Here is a 26,798-nt window from a genome sequence, read left to right on the forward strand (position 1 = left end):
GTGTGTGTGTACAGCTGCTTCTCTCTCCAGGAACTCTGAAGCCTAAGGGGCCACTCCAAGGGGGTGTGACTGCTTCCCAGTACTGGAGAGACACCAGGCCTGACCCCAACCTTGACTCTAGTCGGCCTACTGTTTAGAGCCATCTGCCCTGACCGTGTGTGTGTGTGTGTGTGTGTGTGTGTGTGTGTGTGTGTGTGGCCTGCCCAGATGGGTCAGGTTGGCTGGAGCTGAAAGGGAAACAGCAGCCGCTCACAAGAACCACAGGAGGCCAGGAGGATTTGCATGAGGGCTTTAATCGCCAACAGCCTGATTTAATCTTGGAGGTACTGCTCGAGGAGGTGGCCAGCCACAGCAAAGGTGGCCAAGATCAGAGATCAAGGCAGATGCCGTAGTTGGTGTTGGTGATGGAGCCCACGATGGACCTGTCCCCTTCGCAGGTCAGGCCCCGCTCACAGGGGCACTTGTAGTAGATGCCGTAGATGGTCTGCAGAGATGGAGGCCATAGTCATCTGCTGGCCCGCCTGCCCTCCTGCCTCCCCCTCACCTCCCCTGGCTGTCCCTCACTTCCGCCCCTGGGCTCAGGTGCTCTTATCAAGGTCATCTCTCTGGGGTGCCTCTCTTTCCCCATCCGTGAAATAGGGATAGCAAAGACCAGCCTCTCCCACCTCACAGAGAAGACAGATGGGATGGAGTTGAGAGTGAACCTGTGGCCCTCCCCTCTCTTTGTTCCCTTGCCAGTCAGTCCAGGCTCATGGTCAACTCTGATCTTAGCCCTCACCCTTTGGGGACCACCCTCCTTGGAGTCCACCTGTTCCCAGCACCCACCTGGGGTGAGCACTCGCTGTTCTCGCTGGCCTTGGGCTCACAGCGGGCCAGGCTCAGAGCACTCGAGTGTTGGCAGCAGCCGCTCTTGCACTGGGCACTGTTGAGGCAGAGTTCGCCATTCTCCTGCGGGGTCCAGGACAGTCAGCCCAGGGTCCCTGTCCCACCCCCCGCCGCCCTGTCCCTGCTGGGCTCCATATGCAGGACTCCAACCCCAAGCAAGGGGGTAGGGTAGCCTGGAGGCTACTTCACTCTCCCAGCTGTATGACTCAGGAGCAGCCTAAGGAGTTCTAGGCTTCTGCACTGCCAACTGCTTGGTAACCCAGCGCGAGTCTCTGCCTCCAGGCTTTCGATCCGCTTGGGAATGTATGTTTGGAGCTCCAGGCAGGGTCTGGGGACCACTTGGGGCCCCACAGTCCTTTGGGGAAATGGAGAAAGCTCAGGATTCCTTCCCATCCCACAGCCATGCACATCCAACTCAAGGAATCTGGGGTCCTCCAAGCCCCTCCCCAGCTGGAAGCAAAGGAGCTCTGGACTGGTTGGATGGCCCTATGGGGCTTTCCCAGCTATGTGTAGCTTCTATGGCTGGGGTCGTGGGAAGAGCAGGAGCTTGCCATACCAGCTCAGCCACAGGCAGGCTGCTGCCCACTGGGTGGATGAGAACTGTCTCTGGGTGGGAAGTCCCTGCAAACCAGCAGCCACGGTTACTGGCTGAGCGTTTTAATCTGCCCTGGACCTCCCAACTCACAGTTTCCGGGCAGTACCCTGGCCTCTGCTTTGAGTGCATTGCAGGTGGGATGCATGAGCTCCTGGGATGCCCGTGGAGGAGGCACAGAACAGGGCCTGGGGCAGTGAGGGAAGAGGCACCCCAGCCCCATCCCGGAGACACCAGAGGTCAAGCTCCAAACTTTCCCAGTCCTTCCCTGGGGACACGGATGGCTCCTCCCCTAAAGACCCTCTTACCAGGTTGATAATGATTCCCCGCTCAGGAGCCGCATGGGCCACCGCCAGGACCACAAGCAGGAGGATGAGGACCTTCTCCATGGTGAGTGGGACAGTAGGTGTGAGCTGCAGCCAGCAGGTCAGGGACACAGGCCATTGCCAGCTGGGGTGGCGGAGCCTTTAAAGGGACCCTGCCCACAGGGCCCTCCGTGAGCAGAGACACAGCTGTGGCCAATCTGCTGGGGTCCTGATAAGGTACTGGGCAGGCTCCTGGGAGTGTGTGCACGCATGCTTACCCAGAGAGGGAGTACTCTGTACTTGTGGCTGTTGCTAGCTGTCAGAGTGATTAGACGGTGAAATCATCTCACTGTTTGGCTCTCAGTGTTTTCACCTCTCTGCCAAGGAGACGCTCAGTGAGCCAAGAAGGCTGAAATGACATGTGTGTATTTGTGTTGCGGATGTTTCATGTAGATAACTATGCAAGTCTATTTTTATTAACCATTGTCATTTTTTTTAAAGATTTATTTTGTTTTTATTTTTAAGTTGGATTCACAAAGAGGGAAAGAGCTTCCATCTGTTGGTTTATTCCCCAAATGACCGTGACTGATTAAAATCCAGAGCTGAACTGATCCAAAGCCAGGAGCTTCTTTTGGGTCTGTCACATAAATTCAGGGTCCCAAGGCTCTGAACTGTCCTCTACTGTTTTCCCAGACCCTAAGCTAAATTGGAAGTAGAGCACCCGGGCTCAAACCAGTGCTCATATGGGATGCCAGTGCTTAGAGTTGGAGAATCAGCTTGTTGAGCCCCAGCACTGGTGCTATGCTAAGCAGGATAGGGACTGGGGTGAGGCCAGGAGCCACCACCTCTTTACATTTGCGACCTAGCACTTTCTTGCCTCATGTGAGGGCAAGCTCTGCCTTGGCCTTCACACACACAGAGGCATCCGGCAGTGTCAGGCCTGCTCTGGTGAGGAGACACCCCTCCTGCATCCTCCTGGGGGATTCTGGGATAGGCCAAGGTCCCAGAGCCACCCAGCTCTGCCAAATGTGGCCAGGGTGTGTGTGTTCTTACTCTGGTGCACCTGTCGCTGCCCTCATACCATGGTCCTGCCTGCAGCAGTAATTTGGAGCTTTTGGGAGATCCTTCCTGGAATCTTTCTCCCCTTTCCTGTCTGCCTCCTTTAGTACCAGCAATCCCAGCTTCAAAACCTCAGCCCTTTTGTTAGGGCTGCTGCTCACCCTGCCCCTCAAGGCCATGTATGAGCAGGCACCATCCCCAGTGCTGGCTGAGAATGAGGTCTCGTGAGCCTCAGAGGAAGCAGGCGCTGGAAGGTGGGAATGACGCAGGTGTCTGAGTGTGTTCAGGCATGGGAACAGAGCAGCTTTTCTCCAAGTGCTAGCCATTGAAGCCTGGGGCCCTCAGTCTTCCTGTCCTCATTCAGGTGATGCGAGATAGCCCCCCACTGGGACCCCAGACTGGGTCTACAAGTACAGCTTTGATGCAGACTAACCTGGCATCAACACCTGGCACTCACTTTCTCCATGGCCTTGGATGATTATAGAAGCTTTGTAAGCACCTGGAGCTGCTGTTTCTTTATCTAAAGGTGGGCCTGGGGGGGGGGGGTAGGAATGACTTCAGCTGTGTAAGGCCAGAACTGAGCAAGACCCTGTGTGCGGGACCCCTATGGCAGTGCCTGCACAAGCAGGTGCTTAGCTGTGTACTCAAACCCACGTCTCCTCACCCTCCCATCTCCAGGGTGTGCACTGTGAGGGTACAGCTGGAAAAGTCAGCCAGGAGGCTGTCAAAAGGAAGCAAACCCACCTGGTTCTGGGCACATAGAGATACTTTGGCTAAAGGAACCTGCTCCTTTCTCTTCTATGGATTTGCGATCATTTCCCCTCTGCGTTCCCTTCTACAGACTGCCCCCGTCCTCCCTAGCGTTGGGAGGTGAGCGGCAGGAACGGTATCTCGGTATCTCAACCACCGCTTCTCACAGTCGGGATGGGAGGCAGGGGGAGGCACCCAAGCAGCCGTTTCCATCCGTGAGTGCCACAGCCAGGTACAGCCAACTTCCTGGGGCAAGATTGGGGTGTTCTCCATGGCAAGCAGAGTGTAGCAAAAAGAATGGTGACACTTCTGCATACTTTCCAAACAAACTTTTTTTATCCCCAAACCTACAGTCTGGTCATGGTACATCTCTACAATCTTAGCTTTGGGGCAGGTGTTTGGCCCAGCAGCTAAGCTGTTTGAATCTCTGCTACTTTGCTTCTGATCCAACTTTCTGTTAATGGGCATCCTGGGCGGGAGGCGGGGGGGGCGGGTAGTAGATGACGGCTCAAGTCAAGTATTAAAGGGAGTGAATCAGTAAAAAGAAGTTCTCTCTCTGTGTCTCTCTCCCTCTCAAATTAAATAAAAAAGTCTTACTTTAGGGGCTAAAGTGTAAAGTTATGTGCCGCCATAGAAGGAAGGAAGGAAAGAGAAGGACAGATACAGAAAGGTGAACGTGACACAGCATTGAAGACAACACGGGCAGATACTGGAGTCTTTATTGCTACAGACTCCACCAGGCTGTGGAAGGGACATGGGACCCTCCCCTGAGCCTCTGCCTCTGTTGGTCCCCATTCTTCACGCTGTGCAGTGAGCCTAATCCTGAGACATCTGAGCCCTTCACGGTCCTACTTGTGTGTTGGGTTCTGTTTCTTCCTTCCACTATTTTTTCACTCTGGACATGGTAGTGAGGCATGTCTGTCTAAGCATTTGCTGCATTCCCCCTCTGCATGCTGGCTCCCCACCAACACTCAGCACTACGCTCCCCGCAGCGGCATGAGCAGGGTCAGAGAGACAGGCGACACTCCATTGAGAAAATAAGAAATGAGACAGATGCAAGATATGGATTATGAAAATGGGGTGGCCAGTGGGGAGCCTCTTTCTCTAGGGAAAGGACGCCCACCCAGAATGCTCACTGCCTCAAGCTTTTATTGAACTGCTTGGGGAGTCGAATGACAAGAACTGATGTGGCACCAAGACTGGTCACCACACCCCATATTCAGGCGAACCCAGCCAATGGTTGACAATCAGGAAGCGACAATGTGATCCAAGCACAGAAGTCAGTCCGTGACTGTTCCAAGGATATCTTAAAGCACACAGTTCTGTGGCCTTGGACTGTTGCCCAGTTGCAGATCCTCATCTATAGGCCTCGACCTTAAATTTGGATTTTTGCCCACTTGTGCGTTGTTGCCCACACTTTGACCTTGGTCTCTGGTGCCAGCAGTCTGTGAACTCAAACCCCAGGCACAGTGTGGCCCTGCTCTTCCTTATCAAGTCGCACTGTTACTTCTTACAAACTGCCCGCCGCAATTATCTCGCATTTTAATGTTAGCATCTCGTTGATGTGGCAGGCCTGCAGTCTTCTGAGAACATGGTTCCACGAGCTTGGGCGAATGCACGCATCATGGAGCCACCATCAAATCAAGGCGTAGAGCATGCCATCATCCTAAGAAATTCCGTCTCGTGGCCATTCTGGAGTCAACCTGTGCCATTTGTGCCTTCGCCTTGTCTATAAACGAAATTACACAGTGTGTACTTATGCTTGTTTTATGGTGGTGTGGCTTCCTTTACTTAGCGTAATACAGCTGAGGTTCATGCATTTTTTTTTTATTTTTTTTTTTAAAGATTTATTTTTATTATTTTGTTATTGGAAAGGCGGATGTACAGAGAGGAGAGACAGAGAGGAAGATCTTCCATCCGATGATTCACTCCCCAAGTGAGCCGCAACGGGTCGATACTACGCCGATCCGAAGCCAGGAGCCTCTTCCGGGTCTCCCACGCGGGTGCAGGTTCCCAAAGCTTTGGGCCATCCTCGACTGCTTTCCCAGGCCACAAGCAGGGAGCTGGAAGGGAAGCGGGGCTGCCGGGATTAGAACCGGCGCCCATATGGGATCCCGGGCGTGCAAGGCGAGGACTTTAACCACTTGCGCCACCGCGCCGGGCCCGGTTCATGCATTTTATTCATGGCATTTTATTGCTTCTTTGTTCCAAGTTGTAATTCATTCTTTATTTGAAAGGCAGAGTGACAGAGGAAGAGATAAGTCTTCCATTGCTGTTTCACTCCCCAAGTGGCCGCAACAGTCAGCTCTGAGCCAGGCTGAAGCCAGGAGCCATGAAGTCCATTCTGGTCTCCCACATGGGTGGCCGTCTCCTTCTGCCTTACCGGACACAGTAGCAGGAAGGTGCATGCAAAGCAGAGTAGCTGAGCTGAAACTGGCATTCCAACACAGGATGCTGGTGCTACAAGTAACATCCTCACTCACTGGGCCACAGCAGCAAACCCAGGTTGTTATTTTACATTACCCACTGGTCATCCACTCGCATCAACAGACTGTAGTGTTTTTATCCACTCACTTGCAACTCAAGAGTTTTGAGAAGTTAGGAAGAAAGCTGCTCTACACGTTAATGTGGGCACAACATGTATTTTTTGTGATCACAAATTTTCATTTCTCTAAGATAACTAGAGCAAGGAGGGAGAAGGCTGAGTCATATGACACATGTTTGCTTTCAATTTCTAAGAAATGATCCCAAAGTGGCCTAAGGTGACAGCCGCTGTCTGTTGATACAGCATCATCAACACATGTGCTCGGTTGCTCCTTGTCTTCACTGTACTGGTGCTGTCAGCTGTGCAGGTTGTCCCTTCTGGTTAGGCATACCGTGATGCATCAGTATGGTTTGTGTTTCCCTACTGGCTCACACTGGGTATTTTTTCATATTTGTCACCCACCCACATACATTCCTTGATAAAACATTTGTACACAGCTTTTTGTTTTAAATGAGCCTATGTCCTACAGCAACAAGCCTTAACGGATGTTTGAGCAATGTCACAGAAGGGTCTGGAATTTTGGTTTGCTCCTTAATGTAGGCTTTTGAGCTTACGTTATATGGCATTCTTCAATGCCATCACAAGCAGGCACCCCATTCAGGGTTCCTAATTTCTTCATTCCCTTGAAGTCTATCTATGGCCCAACCACGCAGTTCTCTAAATTTGACCTTCAGAAGGCTCACGGTCTTTTGCTTACAAGTGATAACTGATGAGTTACTTCTCCTCTATGTACCAAGAGCTGCTGTTTCATAATTCTGAAAATAAACAGGGATCTTAAAAACTCTTTGTACCAGGGCCCAGAGTGATAGCCTAATGGCTAAATTCTTGCCTTACATTTGCCAGATCCTATATAGGTACCAGTTCATGTCCTGGCTCTTCCACTTCCTATCCAAGCTTTCTGCCTGTGGCCTGGGAAAGCAGTGGAGGACAACCCAAGGTCTTGGGACCTTGCACCAGTGTGGGAGACCTGGAAGAGACTCCTGGCTTCAGATCAGCTCAACTCCAGCTGATGTGGCCACTTGGAGAGTAAATCTGTGAACGGAAGATCTTTCTCTCTCTCTCCCTGTAAATCTACCTTTCCAATAAAAATAAATAATAATTTAAAAAATCCTGCACCAGTAGTACAGTGGCTCAACTGGTTAATCCTTCAACCGCAAATGTCACCATTCCGTATGAACGCTGGTTCATGTCCCAGCTGCTCCATTTCCCACCCAGCTCCCTGTTGTGGCCTGAGAAAGCAGTTCCCTGTTTGTGGCCTGCGAAAGCCTGGGAAAGGCCCAAAGCCTTGGAACCATCTCCCACCCACATGGGAGATCCAGAAGAAGCTCCTGGCTCCTGACCTCAGATCGGCTCAGCCCCGGCTGTTTTGGCCATTTGGCAAGTGAACCAGTGGATGGAAGATCTTTTTCTCTCTTCCCTTTTCTCTGTAAATATGCTTTCCCAATAAAAAGAAGTAAATCTTTAAAAAAAAAAAAAACTCTTTACATAAGCTGGAACACCCTTTCTGGTGCCAACAATTTAGAATAGAGAGGTTTTTGCTGACAAGCCAAAGCCCACTTTGGCTAATGAAAGCAAAAGGAAACGGATGGCTGTCAGGTGGGTCACAGAGCTGGGTGAGGTGGGGCAGGAGTCAAAGTGGCTGAGTGGGAGGCACACATGGATTGCTTCTTAATAAGCAACATTTCCGCTTCATGCCAATTTCGGTTCCCTGGGGGAGGCAGGGATGGCCTTGGGCCACACAGCAGTCCCTTCTAGAGGGACCGCATGTCCTTTGATTGACTTGCTCACCAGAACCTTAGTGTGCCAGGCCGGTCAAACAAGAGTCACCCACCTGCTCTTAGGGAAGATGCCACCTCTGCTCTGGGGGAGCACCCAATCTGATGGCAGAGGTAAGGGCTCTGTCCCAAGCTGACAGGGTAGACTGGTCACAAAAGTAAATGGATTTAAAGAGAGGAGCAAACACAGGAAATGGTGCAAACCTGTTCAAGGCAGGGCTGTTTTTCAAGGCTGGCAAGTGCCAAAAACACTTTGGGAAAAGGGAGAATTTTTTTAAAAAAATTATTTTTATTGCAAAGTCAGATATACAGAGAGGAGGAGAGACAGAGAGGAAGATCTTCCTTCCGATGACTCACTCCCCAAGTGACTGCAACGGCCGGTGCTGCACCAATCTGGAGCCAGGAGCTTCTTCCGGGTCTCCCATGCGGGTGCAGGGTCCCAAGGCTTTGGGTTGTCTTCAACTGCTTTCCCAGGCCACAAGCAGGGAGCTGGATGGGAAGTGGAGCAGTCTGAATATGAATCGGCACCCATATGGGATCCTGGTGTTTTCAAGGCCAAGATTTGAGCCGCTAGGCCACCATGCCAGGCCCAAGAATTTATTTTAAGTAATTATGGCATGTGGTACCCTGCACCTCACTCTACAATAGCTAAAGTCATGTTTTTGAAAAAGGTAAAATGAAAAAATATTGATGGTATAACACTGAATGAAAAAGTTGTATACAAAATTTATAGGCATGGGCCCAGCACGGTGGCGCAGTGGTTAAGGTCCTCGCCTTGCACGCCCCGGGATCCCATATGGGCGCCGGTTCTAATCCCGGCAGCCCCGCTTCCCTTCCAGCTCCCTGCCTGTGGCCCGGGAAAGCAGTCGAGGATGGCCCAAAGCTTTGGGATCCTGTACCCGCGTGGGAGACCTGGAAGAGGCTCCTGGCTTCAGATCGGCATAGCATCGGCCGTTGCGCTCACTTGGGGAGTGAATCATCGGACGGAAGATCTTCCTCTCTGTCTCTCCTCTCTGTATATCTGCCTTTCCAATAAAAATAAAATAAATCTTAAAAAAAAATTTATAGGCACTATTATCCAGTTGTGGAAAGCAGTGTTCATGAAAAAATGAAAGTGCAGAGAAATGTTACTGGATGTCCTAATAATAAAAATCAACACTTTAAGTGACTTTGATACATAAAGCCCTGAAGCCAACATTTTTCGTAAGTTATTCTACCTAACCTTATGTGACAGATGCTGTCATCAGCCCCCTGATAAACAGACGCTCGGGAAAGTTATATTCCCAGATGGTTACTTAGCCAGCACCTGGTCGGTACCAACTCAGGCCTGTCTAAGCCCTAAGTCCAAATCTGTGATTTGGTCTTGTCTCCAGCACAGGCGTCAGCACACAGTAGGCTCTCAGTAATTGTGTGACAGATATGGACTCAAAGCCAGGCCAACCGCAGGACAGAGACAGGAAGCTTGCTGGCCTCGGAAGAGGATGGAGAGGGGGCCTGGCGAGCGCGGGAGAACCTGGAGCAGGAGGGAGGATGGGCGGTGCTTTGCTGCGAGGGGAGTGGATTTGCGGCTGGGAGGAGCCGGGGCGGCATCCGCAGCCCCCTCCTTGAGAAGCAGGCGTGGGGACCACTCGCCCCGCCCCGGCGCCCGGGCGCTGTCCGCGGTGCTGAAGCGCGCCCTGGGCCCCGGGCGGCGGACAGGCGGGGCTCCCGGAGCGGACGAGGGGACGAGGGGACGAGGGGACGAGGGGACGAGGGGACGAGGGGACGAGGGGACGAGGGGACGAGGGGAGCGGGCTGGGCGGCGCCGCAGGCCGGAGACCTTGGCCGCGGCCGCAGAGGAGGCCGGAGGCTACAGACAGGTCCGACCGGAGCTGCTGGCGAACGTCTCCCCGGCCGAGGCCGAGCCTGACTTTGTCCCTCTCCAGTCTCTATCTCCCAACCTTGGTGGGACCTTCACCTTGGACCGTGACTTTGGTCCTCTTCACGAAGCCCAGCTGAGGAGTCACCCATCTCTGGGGTCTTGCCCTCCTCCTCTAGAGGCGAGCCCTCACCATGGTGAAGCTGCTGCCGGCCCAGGAGGCCGCCAAGATCTACCACACCAACTATGTGCGCAACGCACGCGCCGTGGGCGTGATGTGGGGCACACTTACCATTTGTTTCTCGGTGCTGGTCATGGCGCTCTTCATCCAGCCCTACTGGATTGGCGACAGCGTCAGCACGCCGCAGGCAGGCTACTTCGGCCTCTTCTCCTACTGCGTGGGCAACGTGCTGTCCTCCGAGCTCATCTGCAAGGGCGGCCCCCTGGACTTCTCCTCCATCCCCTCCCGGGCCTTCAAGACAGCCATGTTCTTTGTGGCCTTAGCCATGTTCCTCATCATAGGCTCCATCATCTGTTTCAGTCTGTTCTTCATCTGCAACACCGCCACAGTGTACAAGATCTGCGCGTGGATGCAGCTGGCTGCGGGTGAGCAGGGGCGCGGGGAAGGCAGGGGCCCCAAGGTGGAGGCTCCGGCCCCGACACTCAGCACCTTCCGCGGTGCTTTGCGGGGGGGTTCTGACGCACCTCAGCAGGGCTGCAGCAGAGAGCACCTAGTGTTCTATCCACTCATCTTACTGCTGAGGTTGGGAGCCCAGAGAGGGACAGTGACTTGCCAGGGCACACAGGACACCTAGGCCATGGCGCTGGAGGCTGTTGCAGCTCCAGGAATGAGAAAGAAGGAAGCATGCCTTGTCTGCCATGTGGGAATAGGGCCTAACCCCAAGCAGAATAGAGATGTTAATCAAACACTGCCCAACACAGGATAGAGGTGTTATGCGCATCTCTAGCTTCTGGGCAGTGTTCTCCTTTTTTAATTTAAAAAACAGTTACAGAGGAAAAAAAGGAGAGACACACAGAGAGATCTTCCATCCAGTGGTTCACTCTCCAAATGAATGGCCACAACAGCCAAAACTGGGCTAGTCCAAAGCCAGGAGCTTCTTCTGAGTCTTCGTTGTGGGGTGTTGGGGTCTAAGGACTTGAACCATCTACTGCTGATTCCCTAAACCATGAGCAGGGAATCGGATTGGATGTAGAGTAGCTGGGACTTGAACCAGCACCATTTGGGAATTGGCTCCATTTTTTCTTCTTTGAATAGTGTCCAGACGCCCAACTGTCCCCACTCCTTCCTTTCTACCCCAAACTGCTCTTAGGAAAGTGCCAGGGTTGGTCATTGATTTTGAAGTGTTACCATCATGCTGAGCCTGCTCTGTCTCTGAGGAGTGCTGAGTCTTTGAGCCGCGGTTAAGGGGCTCCTTATGCAAGCCAGCAAAGGGAGGGATGCTCCGTGAGCTGGAGGGAGGCCATGCAGGGTGTCGAAAGCTCGGTAGCTGGAGCAGGAAGCCTGGTGTGGTGCTCGGGGCAAGGCCTTGCCCACCTTTCCCCCTGCTTCAGGTCCCAGGCACATCCCTTGGGCCTGGGGAGCTCAGGGAGGGCCCAGGACCTTGTCCTGCAGCCTCAGGTGCCTCAGTCTGTGCCCATGCCAATTCGGCATTAAGATTTTTCACACTGCTCATAGGGGCAGTACTGGGGCCTGGAGGTACAGGAAAGACACCCTGGGGTTGCTAGCTAGAATGAGAAGCTGTTATTTATTTTTAAAATATTTATTTATTTATTTGTATTGAAAAGGCAGATCAGATTTACGAGGAAAAAGAGAGACAGAAATAAAGATCTGTCTGCCAGTTCACTTCCCAAATGGCTGCAATGGCCAGAATTGAACTGATCTGAAGCCAGGAGCCAAGAGCTTCTTCTGAGACTCCTACATGGGTGCAGGGTCCCAAGGCTCTGGGCCGTGCTCCACTGCTTTCTCGAGCCACAAGCAGGGAGTTGGAATGGAAGTGGAATAACAGGGGGATGAATCTGTGCCCATCCCAACATGTGCAAGGTGAGGATTGAACCATTGAGTCATCATGCCAGGCGTGCTGTATTATCTTAACAGGCAGAGTAAAGCCAGAGGCTTAGTCTGAGGCCACTGAGTGCACAGACTACAGAGCTAGAGGGGAAATTGGCCTCCACCCTTCCCAGCCCCCGACTCTACATGAGGAATCTGAGATCAGGCTTGGCCAAGGCTGTGTCAGATCAGCTGGTGATGGAGGATGGGGATAGGGCCCAGGGAAACAAAGGTACTCTAAAGTGTGTGTTTATATTGAATCACATATGGGCCTGCTGAGCCGGAGCCCAGCCCAGCGAGTGCAGCTCCTCTGTTTGACAGACAGTGCTCCTGGGAGCCGACCGGCCCTTGAGCACACCTATTACAAGAGGCCAACTTTTTGATTCCCAAACTTGCCCGGAGTCCATCCCCCTCTGGCTCCACCTCCCAAACCTTCCCACTGTTCTCCTTCTCTCTAATCTCCCTGTGGATTAAAAGAAGCCAGAGCAGGTGTGAGGCCATCTCTAGTGGACGGAGGAGAGAAAGAAGGGAAATTGAAGATGAAGTGGTTTTGTGTTTTAGAGAATGGGCCTTCACTTGCCATCCAGCTGGTGCGCTCTGCCAGGGCCCTTCACGCCAGGGCTACGGGAAGCTGGCCCCTGACCCTCCGCACATTCTCAATGCTGTCCCCCGGCTCCCCAACTACCCGCCCCCCTCCACCGCCAAAACCCTGCATCAGGTGTCACCTGCTGAGCAGGCCCAGGTGATTTGAGTCGTTTATATCTGGGTCACAGAGCTGGAGACATTGATAGCAGAGGTGGCCAGGTGCCACCTCATGAAACATTTATATTGGGGATAGGCATAAATAAAGGTGGTGTCGTATTCCATTTCGCTGTGCTGGGAAGGGAGGATGAGTGGGGTGCAGGAGACGAGGTGAGGGTGTGCCCCACAGCCAAGAGCTGGGAGAGGCATCTACCTGAAGCCACCTAGGCTGGTTAGCACACTCGGCCAAGAAGCCCCGGAGCAAGGAGTGGGTGGAGCGCTGCAGGGCTGCAGCCAGCAGTGCTCAAGGAGATTTAGGAGGTCAGGGCCAGGTGGCATGGGGTGGCTGCTGTGTGTCTTCTCCCTGAGATGCTCATGAGATCCTGTGTGGGAAACCCCTTGCATTGTGCCTGGCACCCATGTGAAAAACACAGCAAATGCTTTACCAGTCGAGCTGGGAAGTGGTACAAGAATCACAGGGGCTTAAAACAAAGGCCTACTACCTGCTTATGGCACACAGCCATTAACATGAGCTGCCCTTGGCTGTGGTCACTGCAGAGAACCTGCAGAGAACAGGTGGGGAAGGTCTTCTACTAGCATTCAAGGGCAGCCTGGAGATAATGCACATTTCTGTTCGCCTCTTATTGGATAAAGGAAGTTATATGCCATGCCCAACCCCATGGGAAGAGGGTGGGATACATAGGCCTGCCAAGCACCTGGCAGCCACACCTCTGGAGTGGCTTCTGTCTGACATTGTGCCAGTGGTAGCCATGCCCCACATCACTCGGCCACACATAGTGCAGGAGACACCACTGTGGCCATTTTCTGTATGGGATTCATACTCAGTTCTTGCGACTCTGACATGAGTTAAACGTCAGCTCCATTTTACAGATGAGAGAACAGAGGCTAGAAAAGAGGAGTGAACTGGCCCAGAGCACCAGGATGTCTCCATGGAGCGCCCTGGGGCAGCCCGGTGTATCTAGAGAGAGGAGTGTGGGTGAGTGGGGTGCTCCTGGGGTGTCACTGGGGAACCTCCAGTCACAGTTTGCTTCCAACTCAGAAGCCCTGGATCTCTTTCTGGACCCATCCCAACCAGGAAGATGCTGTGGAAGGAGAAGGGGGCAAAGGGAGGGGTGTGCATGCCGTGGGGTGGCTTCTTGCCCCCCTCACCTGTACGGAGCCCCCGTTAGAGTGATAGGCTGTGCCTGCCACTCACACGAGGTGGCGAAGCACCTGGCTACACAGACGCCTCGCCCTCACCTTCTGCATCTTCCTGATACGCTTGTCAAGGTTCTCAAGAAGTCTAAGATGTCACTGCTCAGTAATTCCAGCCCTCTGGAGAGCTCGCCTTCTGGCAGTGGAGAGAACGAACTCTCAAGTCAGGAGTCAGAAGGGAATTTGAGTCTTGGCTCTGCTATAGCTAATGATCGGTGTGGGACTTTGGTTTCTCACTGCTCTCAGTTTTCTAACCTGTGAAATGGGGATATGAATGGTCAACTTACTTTGCTGAAGAATTTGTGTCAGGGTCAAGATGGTGCATGGAATATTCTGTGATCTGTCAAGGAGCCGGATAAATGAGCTGCTCTCGGAAACATCAGAGGAAGGCTGACCCATGGAGACGGGGAGGTGGGACTTTGGTCTTTACATATCACTGCACTGCGTGTTTCAAACGTGTATCGAGACAACCGTTGTGGCACGGTGGGTTAAGCCCTGCTTGTGATACTGGTGTGGTACTGGCACATATCAGTGTGCAGGTTCAAGTTCCTGCCACTGTGCTTCCCATCCAGCTCCCTGCTGACGCACAGGGAAAGGCAGTGGAAGATGGCCCAGGTGCTTGGGCTCTTGGCATCCATGCAGGAAGTGGAATGAGGTTCCTGGCTCCTGCCTTCAGCCTAGCCCAGCCCTGCCTGTTGGGGAGTGAGTCGGAGGATAGAAAGATGTGTGTTTCTCTGTGTGTCTGTGTCTCTCTGTTATTCTGCTTCTCAAATAAATGTTCCTCTTAAAAATTAAAAGCCTTTTATTTGAGAGGCAGAGAGATAGAGATGGAGCTATCATGAGCTGCTTCACTCCACAATGCCTGTGGCTGCCAGGGCTGGGCTAAGCCAAAGCCAGGAGGCATGTGTGCGGCAGGGACCTGGGTGCTGAGTCCATTGCCACTCCCAGGGTGGCACATTAGCAGGAGGCTGGAGTTAGGAGCAGGGCTGACACTCAATCCCACACTCTGATATGGGATGTAGGGGTCCCAAGTGGGATCTTTTTTTCAAAAAAGATTTATATATTTTTTGGGCCCAGCACAATAGCCTAGTGGTTAAAGTCTTTGCCTTGAACAAGCCGGGATCCCATAAGGGTGCCGGTTCTAATCCTGGCAGCCCCACTTCCCATCCAGCTCCCTGCTTGTGGCCTGGGAAAGCAGTCGAGGATGGCCCAAAGCCTTGGGTTTCTGCACCCATGTGGTAGACCCGGAAGAGCTCCGGCTCCTGATTTCGGATTGGCTCAGCTCCAGTTGTTCTGGCCACTTGGGCAGTGAATTATCGGATGAAAGATCTTCCTCTTTGTCTCTCCTCCTCTCTGTATATCTGACTTTGGAGAAAAAATAAATAAATCTTTTGAAAAGACTTATTTTTTTGTTGGAAAGACAGATTTACTGAGATAAGGAGAAAAATGTCTTTCATCTGCTGGTTCTCTCCTCAAGTGGCCAGTGCTGAGGCCGATCTGAAGCCAGGAGCCAGGAACGTCTTCCAGGTACAGGGGTCCCAAGGTCCTGGGCCATCCTCTGCTGCTTTCCCAGGCCACAAGTAGGGAGCTGGATGGGAAGCAGAGCTGCCGGGATTGGAACCGGCGCCCATTTGGGATCCTGGTGCTTGCACACTGATGGATTACCGTGAGTGGGATCCTAGCTCCTGTGCTAAATACTGCCTCTGGAATGCATGCTGAGTCCTGACCTGGGAATCAACATTTTTTTGTTGTTGTTAATTCACACATTCATTTATTCCTTTAAGTTTTACAGAACACTATCACAGGCTGTCTACATTCCAGGGTTTGTCTGCTGCTGTCTGGCCACAGGGGAATAAACATTTGAAATCTTGCAGAAAATTCTTGGATTTAAGGCAATGAGGGCAGCTGCACTGTGTGGAATCAGAGAAGGGGAAAAACCTGTTTGGGTAGAAAGTTCATGACAATGCAGCCAGGGCTGAGGCTGGAAAGCCTCCCAGTATCCAAGCTCCACAATGGCTGAGTTCCAGGTCCCCATATGCTATGCTCTGTGAAAAGGAAAAGTGCTAGCGACCAAACTGTGGCCTGGTGCTTGCTTGCTTCCTATTTTTTTTTTTCAGGATTATTTTATTCATTTAAAAGTTAGAATTACAGAAAGAGATCTTTCATCTGCTAGTTCACTCCCCAGATGGTCAAAATAGCCAGGGGTGGGCCAGGAGCTTCTTCTCAGTTTTCTACATGGGTGCAGGGGCTCCAACCCCCAGTCTATCTTCCACTGCTTTCCCAGGCATATTAGCAGGGAGCTGGATGGGAAATAGAGCAGTCTAACTAGAATCAGCACCCAAATGGGAAGCCGGCTGAATAGGCAGTGGTGGTTGAATCTGTTACACCACAGCGCCGGGGTCCTGACATTTTCTGATTACACTTTAGAGATGTTGAGCTATGAACAAATGTATATCACAGTCTCAGGGCTGCAGCCAGCATCTGAGGGTCAGAAGCCAGACGAGGCAGTGCCTCATTGAGGCCAGGGTGAAGAGTATGGCTGATGCGTGCTAGGCCCCCTTGGTCCAGGGCAGATCCCGTGTGGTTGAGCCTGAGAGCTCAGCTCCCTGCATCTGCCCCCAGCTGCCAGCCTGGAGCCCACCTGGGAGTGGCTTCCCCTGCTGAGATCTACAGGAAGGCTGCATAGGAGCTGCATCTCATGCTTCTCCAGGCTGTTTGAAAGCCAGTTCCCTGCAACCTCACCTCATCTACAACCCCTCTTGTTCCCTCAGCCACAGGCCTAATGATCGGCTGTCTGGTCTACCCAGATGGTTGGGACTCAAGTGAGGTACGGCGCATGTGCGGGGAGCAGACAGGCAAGTACACGCTGGGCCACTGCACCATCCGTTGGGCCTTCATGCTGGCCATCCTCAGCATTGGCGATGCCCTCATCCTCTCCTTCTTGGCGTTCGTGTTGGGCTACCGGCAGGACAAGCTCCTCCCTGACGACTACAAGGCAGACGGAAAAGGTACCTTTCTCCTCACCACGAGGTCCCTGCCTGGCGGTGGAAGGTTGCAAGGAAAGCTAGTTGTCTGGCTCCTGGGCAAGGGATGGGGACGCCAAGGCCAAACAGTCATAACTTTTGTCCTTCCCGAGGGTAAAGGCCAGGGGCAGGTGGCAGGCTTTGGATGACCAGGTGCCAGGAGACCTATTGATGGTAGAGAGGTATCTGCCCACCTCTGTCCTCTCAGTGCATGGGGCGGGGAGAGAGGTGACTTACTCCATACAGTTCTCCTGTCTTCTCCCAAAGAACACACTAGAACACACTACTAGAAAAGTCAGTTGGAGTCCACCTTATTTGGGTAAGCTTCGTGTTAGGGAAGTAGATGAACAAAACATGAAAGCCTGGGGTGGTGCATATATAGCGCTGGCAGCACCTGCCCTGTCTGGCTGGTACCTCCGTTGGCTCTGTGCCTCTTTCTCCCCAGCAGCTCTGTGCTCTGGGTGCCCACCGGCTCCTTTAGGTCCTGGAAGTAGAGCAGTGAATGTCAGCGTTTCCACTGTGAAACTTCCAATGTTTCCCTGGGAAGGGAGGCTGTCATGCCTCCCAGGATTTCAAACTGACTTAGCAAGAAGAAGTGCAAGCTTTTTGGGAGTGGAAGTGAGGAACGTGGTGTAACTTGGGGTGGTGGGCAGGGAAGGGGCCTATGCACAAAGCTTTGTTGTAAGCATAAACCTCTTCCTCTTCTGTTACAGAGGAAGTGTGAAGTGCTGAAGTTCAAAGCCAGGTGAGATATGCCTTTGCCAGGTGGGCTTCTCCCCTTCCTGCTGCACACCCAGTGACCCATGAGGCTGGGTTGCAAGGTTGCAGGGCTGCGGTCAGCATTCTGTGGCCAATGAGGGGAACAGGGGCTATCTGACCTCTGGAAGCACCTTGTACTCTTGGTGGCCTGCAGTGTGCAAGGTGACAGGAGAAGTGCTAACTGCCAGCAGGTGGGGCTTTCATGTCTTATGGGCTTGTCTTTTGGAGGGCACTGGGCAAATGGGAGCAGACTTCAGTGTTACCATGGGGATCCTCATTTTCAGGAAGAATTTTAAGTCACTGCACTTCTAACCGGCCCCCGGAATAGAAAGGAGTAGTTTAATTTTTCCTCTCAAGTTTCCGCGGTGTTCACTGGGAACTCTTTTTTTTTTTTGCAAATAATTGAGAGCCAGAGGTCATAAGAGTGCTCTCATTGGCTGGTTCCTTCATCCAAATGCCCACAACTTCTACTGCCCAGGGCCAGGGAGGAATCAGGAGCTAGGAACTCAACACAGGCCTTCCACTAGGGTGGCAGGTTAATGGGCAACCACACAGGACCAGCTTGTGTCCCGGCTGCTGCGCTGTCTATCCAGTTCCCTGCTTGTGGTCTGGGAAAGCAGTCGAGGACGGTCCAAAGCCTTGGGACCCTGCACCTGCATGGGAGACCTGGAAGAGCTCCTGATTAGTTCAGCTCAGGGTGTTGTGGCCATCTGGGGAGTGAACCAGTGGATGGAAGATCTGTCTCTCCTTCTCTCTGTAAATCTGATCTACCTTTCCAATACAAATAAATCTTAAAAATGACAATAAAAAGACACAGAGAGCATAAATGAGGAAATTCTGTCTTGGTAGACTGAAGTCAATATGTGAGAATAGATTGATTTTTTAAAAAAAATATTGGCTTTTACAAGTGGCAAATTTGGGATGGGTGCCATGGTTCAGCAAGTTACACCCCAGCTTGGAAGTGTGTATGCAGTGTCAGAGTGCTGGATTAAGTCTTGGCACCACCACTTCTGATCCAGCTTCCTACTAATAACGCTCCCGGCAGCAACACACGATGGCCCACATACTTTGGAGGTGCGGACAGAGTTTCTGAATCCTTGGTTCATTCTGGTCTAGCCATGGCTGAGAGGCATTTCAGGATGTGAACCAGTGGATGGAAAATTCTATCACTCTGCTTTTCAGTTGAACAAATCAATCTTTTTTTAGAGATGCCAAATGTTATAATCTTGCCCCCCCCTTTTTTTTCTAATACCACAGGTCACCCATTTCCCGGACAGTGGAAAATGAGAGGGTGTGATTCTTCCGAGTTCAAGTTTCCTTCGTCAGTGGCCCCCGTGGTTGGCTGCTGGTGGACTGATGCTGTGGGGTAACATGAGGGCCTCCTAGGCTGCCTGTAGAGAACTGCCTGCAGTGAAGCAGAACCATGCAGACCCATGGCCTCTCGTAGCCCTTCGCCCAGGAAATCACCTCAAGCAGTCCCTCCTCTCCACCAAGAGGGCTGGGTGGCAGTCATCCTGGAAGGGACTTCTGACAGCTGGACGGCCCAACCAGTTCTACATGGCCTGCTCAGGTGTATGGGGGCACTGCTTCTCCCTTCCTGTGTTTTTCTGAGTGCTCTTGAGAGAAGGGTAAGGACTGTAGGGGCTGCCAGAACAGAGTCCTGGAAGTGCCTGCCAGTCTCTGGAGGGACTGGGTGAATGGAAGACCTACAGAAGCCCAGAAAGCCCGAGGAACACAGCGGTTGACACAGCAGTTGACACAGCAGGTTCAAGGCCCGCCTCTGCTTTGGCTCCAGTTTCCTATGTGTACTCTGTGGCTCAGGTAGTTGGGTCCCTGTCAGCCGTGACACCCAGATCGAGTTCCTGGCTCCTGGCTTCAGTCTAGCCCGGATGAGCTGTTCGTGGGCATTTGAGAGTGGGCCAGCAGAAGGGAGCAATCTTTGTATCTTATCAAATAAATATTTTTAAAACCCCAACAAAACTAATTTGAGAGTAATTTGACTTTTCCCCTCTGGGAACCAACCAGCCAACAAAAACAAAACTACCAACCAATCCACAATTCCTCATTATATCCATGCATCAAACCAGCACTGACTCCCAGCCTCAGGAAGTTGTGATTTACAGCCAAGGAATTGGTAATGGGAAGATGACTTTTCTTGTCGTGAGCTTTGGATTTTGCATATTCACAAGCATGCAGGCAACTGCAGTTTAGGTGGTAAATGCCAAGACGAGGGCAGTGTCCTCAGACTATTCTCTGCCTGCAAGACAGACTCCTGAGACAGGGTTTCGTTGGTTATCTCTGGGAAGCAAGATCTGGTCTGTCCAGAGTAACGAACAAAACTGCAACGAATGCTACGCTTGCTCCAGCCACGGTAACGCAGGGAGTTCTTTCCTCCTTGTTGGCCTTTGTCTAACCTCTGTTCCCCAACAACCTGCCCAGTCTGTGTTGCTTTATCTTCTTTTCAGGTAGGCTAGGAATGTATACTAGGACTATTCCTATTCAATGGTTGATGAAGAAATCTATTATAATGGGGTTTAATTTTTGATACTTGATTCATAGCATATTTTCCCCTAATGACTTTTGCTCTTTAAAGATTTATTTTTATTGCAAAGTCAGATATATAGAGAGGAGAGACAGAAAGGAAGATCTTTCATCTGATGATTCATTTCCCAAGTGGCTGCAAAGGCCGGAGCTGCGCTAATCTGAAGCCAGGAGCCTAGAGCCTCTTCCAGGTCTTCCTCGCTGGTGCAGGGTCCCAAGCATGGACCAAGGCCACAAGCACGGAGCTCAATGGGAAGCAGGGCCACTGGGATTAGAACCAGCACCCATATGGGATTTCAGTGCTTTCGAGGTGAAGACTTTAGCCACTGAGTTGCCATACCAGGCTCTTCCCTAATGACTTCTTTGAGACAGAGGTATCTTCCATCTGCAAGTTCACTCCTCAAATGGCTGCAACACCTGGGGCTAGGCCAGACTGAACCTGGATCCAGGAACTTCTGGATCTCCCATGTTGCTGGCAAGGAACTACCTACCTGAGCTTCCTAGGCATATTAGCAGGGAGCTGGATCAGAAGCAGAGTATTTGGGACACAAACAAGCACTCCGATATGAAGCCCACCACACACACAGAGTAACATTATTTTAAAAATATTTTTTGTTGGAAAGGCCAATTTATAGAGAGACAGGAAGATCTTCCACCCAATGGTACACTTCCCAAATGGCTAAAATGGACAGAATTGATCCAATCTGAAACCAGGAGTCAGGAGCCCTCTCTGTCTCCCACGCAGGTACTGAAGAGTTTGGACCATCCTCCACTGTTTTTCCCAGGTCATAGCAGGGGGCTGGACTGAAAGTGGAGCCACAGGGCTCGGTGCAGTAGTCTAACAGTTAAAAGTCATAACCTTGCACGCACTAGGATCCCATATGTATGCCAGTTCAAATCCCGGTGGACCTGCTTCCCATCCAGCTCCCTGCTTGTAGCCTGAGAAAACATTCGAGGATGGCCCAATGCCTTGGGACCCTGCACCTTTGTGGGAGACCCGGAGGAAGCTCCTGGCTTCAGATCAGCTCAGTTCTAGTCATTGCAGCTACTTGGGTAGTGAACCATTGGACAGAAGATCTTCTCTGTATATGACTTTCCAATAACTAATTAACTAAAGTGAAGCAGCCAAGAGTTGAACTGTTGCCCATATGGGATGCTGGCACTGCAAGTCAGAGAATCAGCCAGTTCAGCTGGCCCCATAGTGACTTTTTTTTTTTTTTTAAAGATTTTTATTTATTTTTTTATTGGAAAGGCAGATATACAGAGAGGAGAGACAGAGAGGAACATCTTCCATCCGATGATTCACTCCCCAAGTGAGCGCAACGGCCGATGCTATGCCGATCTGAAGCCAGGAGACTCTTCCAGGTCTCCCACACGGGTGCAGGGTCTCAAAGCTTTGGGCTGTCCTCGACTGCTCTCCCGGGCCACAGGCAGGGAGCTGGATGGGAAGTAGGGCTGCTGGGATAGAACCGGCGACCATATAGGATCCTGGGTTGCAAGGCGAGGACCTTAACCACTCGTGCCACTGTGCCGGGCCCCCCATAGCGACTTTTTAAGACAACATCCCTGTTGTCTTTTGCTGATTCAGATTTTTTACGCTGCACAAGTTGATTCCAGAACTTGACAGATTCTGTAATTTGAAGGGCTATTTCTATTTATTTAAAGGAGGTACAAGGAAAGCTCCTAAAGTCTTTCTGCTGTCAACTGGAGAACTTCAGGTACATCCAGCTAACAGCCCATCTCTGCTCTTGCTGGGATTCACCTCATTAAAGCAGGAGTCATCTTGGCCAATGAATACGGATGGGGAAGGGAGTTGTATGACACAGACCATGGCTTGCTTTGTCTTCAAGCAAACGAAAGTTCAGCCTGGTAATAGTGACTGCCTTTTAGATACCACTAAATCATTGCTCTGTTCAAGAGACTGCACTGGATATATTTTTTTCAAAGGATTTACTTATGTTAAAGTCACAATTAGAGAAACTGAGATCTCGCAGCTGGCTGGTTCACTTCCCATGTACCCCCTCAATGCTAGGCCAAGTCAAAGCCAGGAGTACCCAAATTCAATTCAGGTCTCCCATTTGGGTCAGCGCTTGCTGCCTCTTAGGACAACCACTGCCAAGATAAATTGTAAGTGGAGCTGGAATTCATACTCCAGGGTCTCTATATATGATCCAGGAGTTCCCAGCGGTGGCCTAACTGCTGGGCCAAAAGCTTGCATCTCACTTAAAATCCCTGAACACATAGCATGGTCTCACATTTTTTCTGGCTCTTAACTGGACTCCTGGTAAAGCCACTGCTTGCATCCTTAGTATCCCTTTTGGCTGTTGGTTTATGTTCTGGTTGCTCCATTTCTGATTCAGCTCCCTGCTAATGGCCTGGGAAAAACAGATGGCTAGGTGCTTGGGAACCTTGCAGCCATGTGGGAGACACAGAAGGTTCCGGCTCCCAGCCTCAGCCTGGCCCACCCCTGGTTGGTATAGCCACTGGGGCAGTGAACCAGCTGATGGGGATCCGTTTCTCCTGCCCTGTATCTTTTAAAGAAATCAAATTACAATAGGATTTAACTAGTGTTTCTGTGATGGCAGAGATATGTAACTTTTTAAAAGAAATTTTTTGAAAGGCAGAATTACAGAGAAAAGGAGACAGAGATTTCCTATCTGCTGGTTCACTCCCCAAATCGCAACAGCCAGATTTGGGCTGGGATCAAAGAGCTTCTTTTAGGTCTCCTATGTGGGTCTTGGGCCATCCTGCGCTTTCTCAGGCTATTAGCAGGGGGCTGGATGGAAGTGGAACTTCTGGGACTTGAACTAGCCTGCAGCTGATGCAAGCAGAGAATCAACCAGAAAAACAGGACACTGTCCCCCAAAACATTAGCAGTAGTATTAAAACTACTAAGAAACTGACAAAACCCAATGTCTTTGGTTAATGGGACTGGAGTTTTACCTTGATCTTTCTATACTAATGTTCAAAGCCACAAGGGGTTCTGAACGACTAGTGTGACTAACTTTCCCTGTTGCTGTCACACATTTCCCATTTTCCTCCTAAGGCTGAACATACAGGATTCAAGAGTGAGAGTATGGGTAACACTGAAGTTGTTCATAACCTTGGACTGCTCTGGAGCAACTGTGGACAATTCCTTAGATCTTTTGGGATGGCTGCAAGCATTGCGACAACAGCGCTGTTTCCTCCGCCTGCGAGGGCTAGGTCTGCAGATTTCACAAGCATCAGTGGGATTACTTAGGGAAGTCTGGCAAGGGTTTGATAAATTCCACCCCCTCTCCCCGTCCCTCCAACAGGTCAACAGTGTGGATATGTGACATGTATCAAGTACTGCACAGTTAAACACAACCGTTTATGTGCTGTTGGATATTGATGGGGAACGATTTTGTATTATGAGTAACATAACAGCAAGTAAACAGAAATGTTTTAGAAACATGTAGGTTATTAAATAATCTGTTTATTGTACTGTATTTATAAAAGAAAACAGACAATGCACACAGTAGAAAGAATAAAAATGTATTCAGGGTTTTATTTTTAACTAATAGCAAATAGAAATCCTTTAGTGAGATCTTGGCAATGATTTTGACAGCATTATCTTTAAGCTCAGTAAAGGTACATGGGATACTTGGAAGATCAAGTTCTACAGCTGCCTCTTTCCTTAAATTCTAATTCATTTGGCTGCTTACATGACAGGAGGAAAAAGCCCTTGTTTGGTGGCAAGCATTTCTGAAATGATGCCACAGCTTTTCTCTCCTGTTACAATTTTCCTGTCAACTGTTAAAATGAGGCCTTTGGTTTGCTTGTGAGTTTCTTTCTTTTTATTATTTCACCTTAATAGCCTCATCAGAATTCCTGTGGTCCGCAACTGTGATTTTACAATGTAGAAAAGAATTCAGTGCTAGTCTGCTATTGCTCTAGATGTAAATACAGCTGAACACCGTAAGTGGATCAGAATTGCTGAAGGATTTCCCTGCCGTTGTTTGATGCAATCTAGTCTCTTCATTCTTGATTGGTGCATAGACAGTCTGACATCAAATTCTTTCTACAGGAGCATGTATGATTTAAGGAGTATCCAATCAAGGATCCAAAGAATGGCTGGCCAGTTATTCAGAGTATAGTTTGTAAGTTAAGTGGATGGCCCAGGGGCACCACTTTTTCCTGGTGGATAATGAAACTATTCCAGGCTCCCACACAGGAAGATGGCTCCCCAGCGTCTCCCTGGTAGAGCTTCAAGTTGCACCTCCTTGGCTTTCCAGAAATGGAGCCCTACAGCTGCTTCTGGAGGATGCTGTAATCCAAGGCCCACTCGGTCCGTGATGAGTAAGCAGCTGGGACCCCAATCCTGCTCTGTTTTTGCTTCTTAGTTTTACTTGAGGAACATGTCATGTCTAGGAGAAGCCAACCCTAAAGTAAAATTCAAAAAGCTTCTTCTCATTAAAAAAAAAAAAGCAGCCTCAAGTACATCTTAATCAGCTCAAAATCATGGTTACAAACTTACATTATACAAGGAAATAGCAGCAGAGAATGGCTAACCTGAAAAACTAAGAAAAAAAATAGTCAACAAAAAGTGCCATTCTATCCCTCCCATGGTTCTTTTACTCAGATTCTTGTTGAAGACCCCACAGCTCTGAGAAAATGAGAAAGGCAGAACCACAAGGGAAACTGCTTCAAGGCCAGAACTTCAGGTAAGGTAAAGAGAGAGCCATTTTAAAAAAACACAAAATGAAACAAAGACCAAAAAGTACGCACATGGCTGAGTGAGAAAGGTCTGAAGCCCAGATCCCCTTTAGAGTCATCCCGACCCTTTAGTTTCGGGGCTATACACTCAAGCGCGCCGATTAAAATTAGCCAGAGATGGTAAAAAATAAAACAAATCAAAACAAACACAAAACAACAACAACAAAAAACCCCCAAAAGTGGCCAAAATGACTCTGCTTTCAGGATAACAGGAAAGGACTATTTGCAGAACACCTGAGGGTCTCAAGAAATTATTACTTAATGGTTCCACTTTTGGTGATATTCAAAATCGGACGGATGATTCAAAGATCTTAGTAAAGGATGAAACAATCTTATGATTCTTTGAACAATGATAAAATGGTACCTAAATTCAACGTTTGTATAGCTCATTTCAAAGGGTAGTAGCTTGGAAGTTGCAGGAAAAAAATAAGTGAACATGGGGAACAACAAACAATCCAGGAAGACCATGCGGCCTGGATGCAGTGAGTTTAATGTCTCCGCTGCACAGAGTACACACCCTTCCCCTCCTTGTGGCGATGCTGGCGACACGACACGTGCTAGAAAACATAACTTGCAGAGTCAGTCAAAGGCTGGGTTCATCTATCTTCATAGCTCTTTCTGAAAAAAGATGTTTGGAACTTCAAGAACATCCTAATGGAAAGGCAAGGGCAGGGAGAGGCTGTTTCACATTTCAGTCCGTTAAGTCTTTGGCAGAGTTCAACCAAGGCCAAATTCACCTAGGATATGCCCAACGGGTGTGGGGATCTCCACAGGGCCAACTAAGCAAACCCAAATGAACACGTGGATTGGAAAAAAAAAATCGAGAAACCCCTGAAGGAAGAGCTTCACCCTGAGAAGGGAAGCTCGGAGGGAGGGGCAGAGAGGCAGTGTGCCATCTCTGCTGCAGGGCCGACTGGACCTTAGGAGTTGAGCCAAGGATGCCGGAGACACTCGGCGGCTGTGGCTCTCTTCTCGGGCATCAGCTCCAGCATGGGCAGTAAGAAATCCGTGAAGCCAGCTGCCTCTTCGTGAGGCCACTCATACTTCTCTACCAGAACCTCAAAAAGGCCCCAGGGCTTCAGCTTTGTGATGTGTTTCAAGTCACCTGCAGTGAAGACAACACAAAAAAACTGAGTGACACTGACAAGTGTCAAGATTCTCTTGTGGAAACCCAGGAACTAATCCAGGTAGTCTACAGAGATTTGAATCTTGCTCTCAGAATCTAATCCTCTTCACTCAAAGTACCTGTCTAGAATTATATGTTATTTTCCAAAAGATCCTAAAAGTTTGTCACATGGTTCCCAGGGACAGTCTATCAACATACACCAAGAACAATTTGCATTTTCTCAACTTACTGCTCAATACTCCAGTTAGCGTCTGCTTCAAAATGAAGTAGCAATTTAAAAACAGAAAGTTAACACCAGGTCAAATACTTATAAAAGCAGCAAAAGAACAAACACAGACTGTAGGTACAGTAGCATGTTACTCTGAATCTGTATTTGTTTCTTTGTCAAGTACCAAGGCGAATGTTGCTGAACAGTTTTGCTGAAAGTCTCCTCTGTGTGCAGGGATGCCTATGTAATCACGTACCATGTATACATGCATATGTTAAGCTGACCTTGAACAAAAAGGAGGAACTCTTATGTGCACTTCACCCATTTTCCTACCCAATAAAAGGCTTAAGAAAGAGTAACATCGCTTGGTTTGTCTCCTGTCACAAGTTGAGTAAAATCAATTTTTCATAGAATTTAAATAGAGGTTGTGAGGAAAGGAGGAATCGCCATACAATGTGGAAAGTTTTCCAGATCCTTCTAAAAAGGTTTGTACATTTCAGTTTTATTTGGAATATATAATAAATACATTATTAATGTCAAAAATTTGAAATCTTTCTCTGCACCGATCAGCACTAATTCACCCTTCTCTAGGTTACAGCTCGCCACAAGGC

General features: G+C 50.1%; 3 protein-coding genes across 3 annotated transcripts in view; 1 reads left to right on the forward strand and 2 right to left on the reverse strand.

Moving 5' to 3' along the window:
• Nucleotides 1-367: 367 nt before the first annotated feature.
• CLPS (colipase) lies at nt 368-1,866 on the reverse strand. The gene is made up of 3 exons (XM_040982956.1): nt 1,786-1,866; nt 826-948; nt 368-484 (listed from the first exon to the last, which is right to left on the reverse strand). The coding sequence occupies exons 1-3, from the start codon at nt 1,864-1,866 to the stop codon at nt 368-370; spliced, it is 321 nt and encodes a 106-aa protein (XP_040838890.1).
• An 8,068-nt stretch (nt 1,867-9,934) lies between these two features.
• LHFPL5 (LHFPL tetraspan subfamily member 5) lies at nt 9,935-17,542 on the forward strand. The gene is made up of 3 exons (XM_040982957.1): nt 9,935-10,375; nt 16,565-16,801; nt 17,530-17,542. The coding sequence occupies exons 1-3, from the start codon at nt 9,964-9,966 to the stop codon at nt 17,538-17,540; spliced, it is 660 nt and encodes a 219-aa protein (XP_040838891.1). The 5' UTR covers nt 9,935-9,963; the 3' UTR covers nt 17,541-17,542.
• Nucleotides 17,543-23,555: 6,013 nt separating this feature from the next.
• The window catches only part of SRPK1 (SRSF protein kinase 1), a 54,496-nt gene continuing 51,253 nt past the window's right edge, over nt 23,556-26,798 (reverse strand). The window contains 1 exon segment of the mRNA XM_040983246.1: nt 23,556-25,958. Within this exon segment, the coding sequence (XP_040839180.1) occupies nt 25,774-25,958 (185 nt within the window). The 3' untranslated portion in view covers nt 23,556-25,773.

This window comes from Ochotona curzoniae, unplaced genomic scaffold (assembly GCF_017591425.1).
Source record: "Ochotona curzoniae isolate NIBS_2020 unplaced genomic scaffold, NIBS_Ocur_1.0 contig_3819, whole genome shotgun sequence".
NCBI lineage: Eukaryota > Metazoa > Chordata > Mammalia > Lagomorpha > Ochotonidae > Ochotona > Ochotona curzoniae.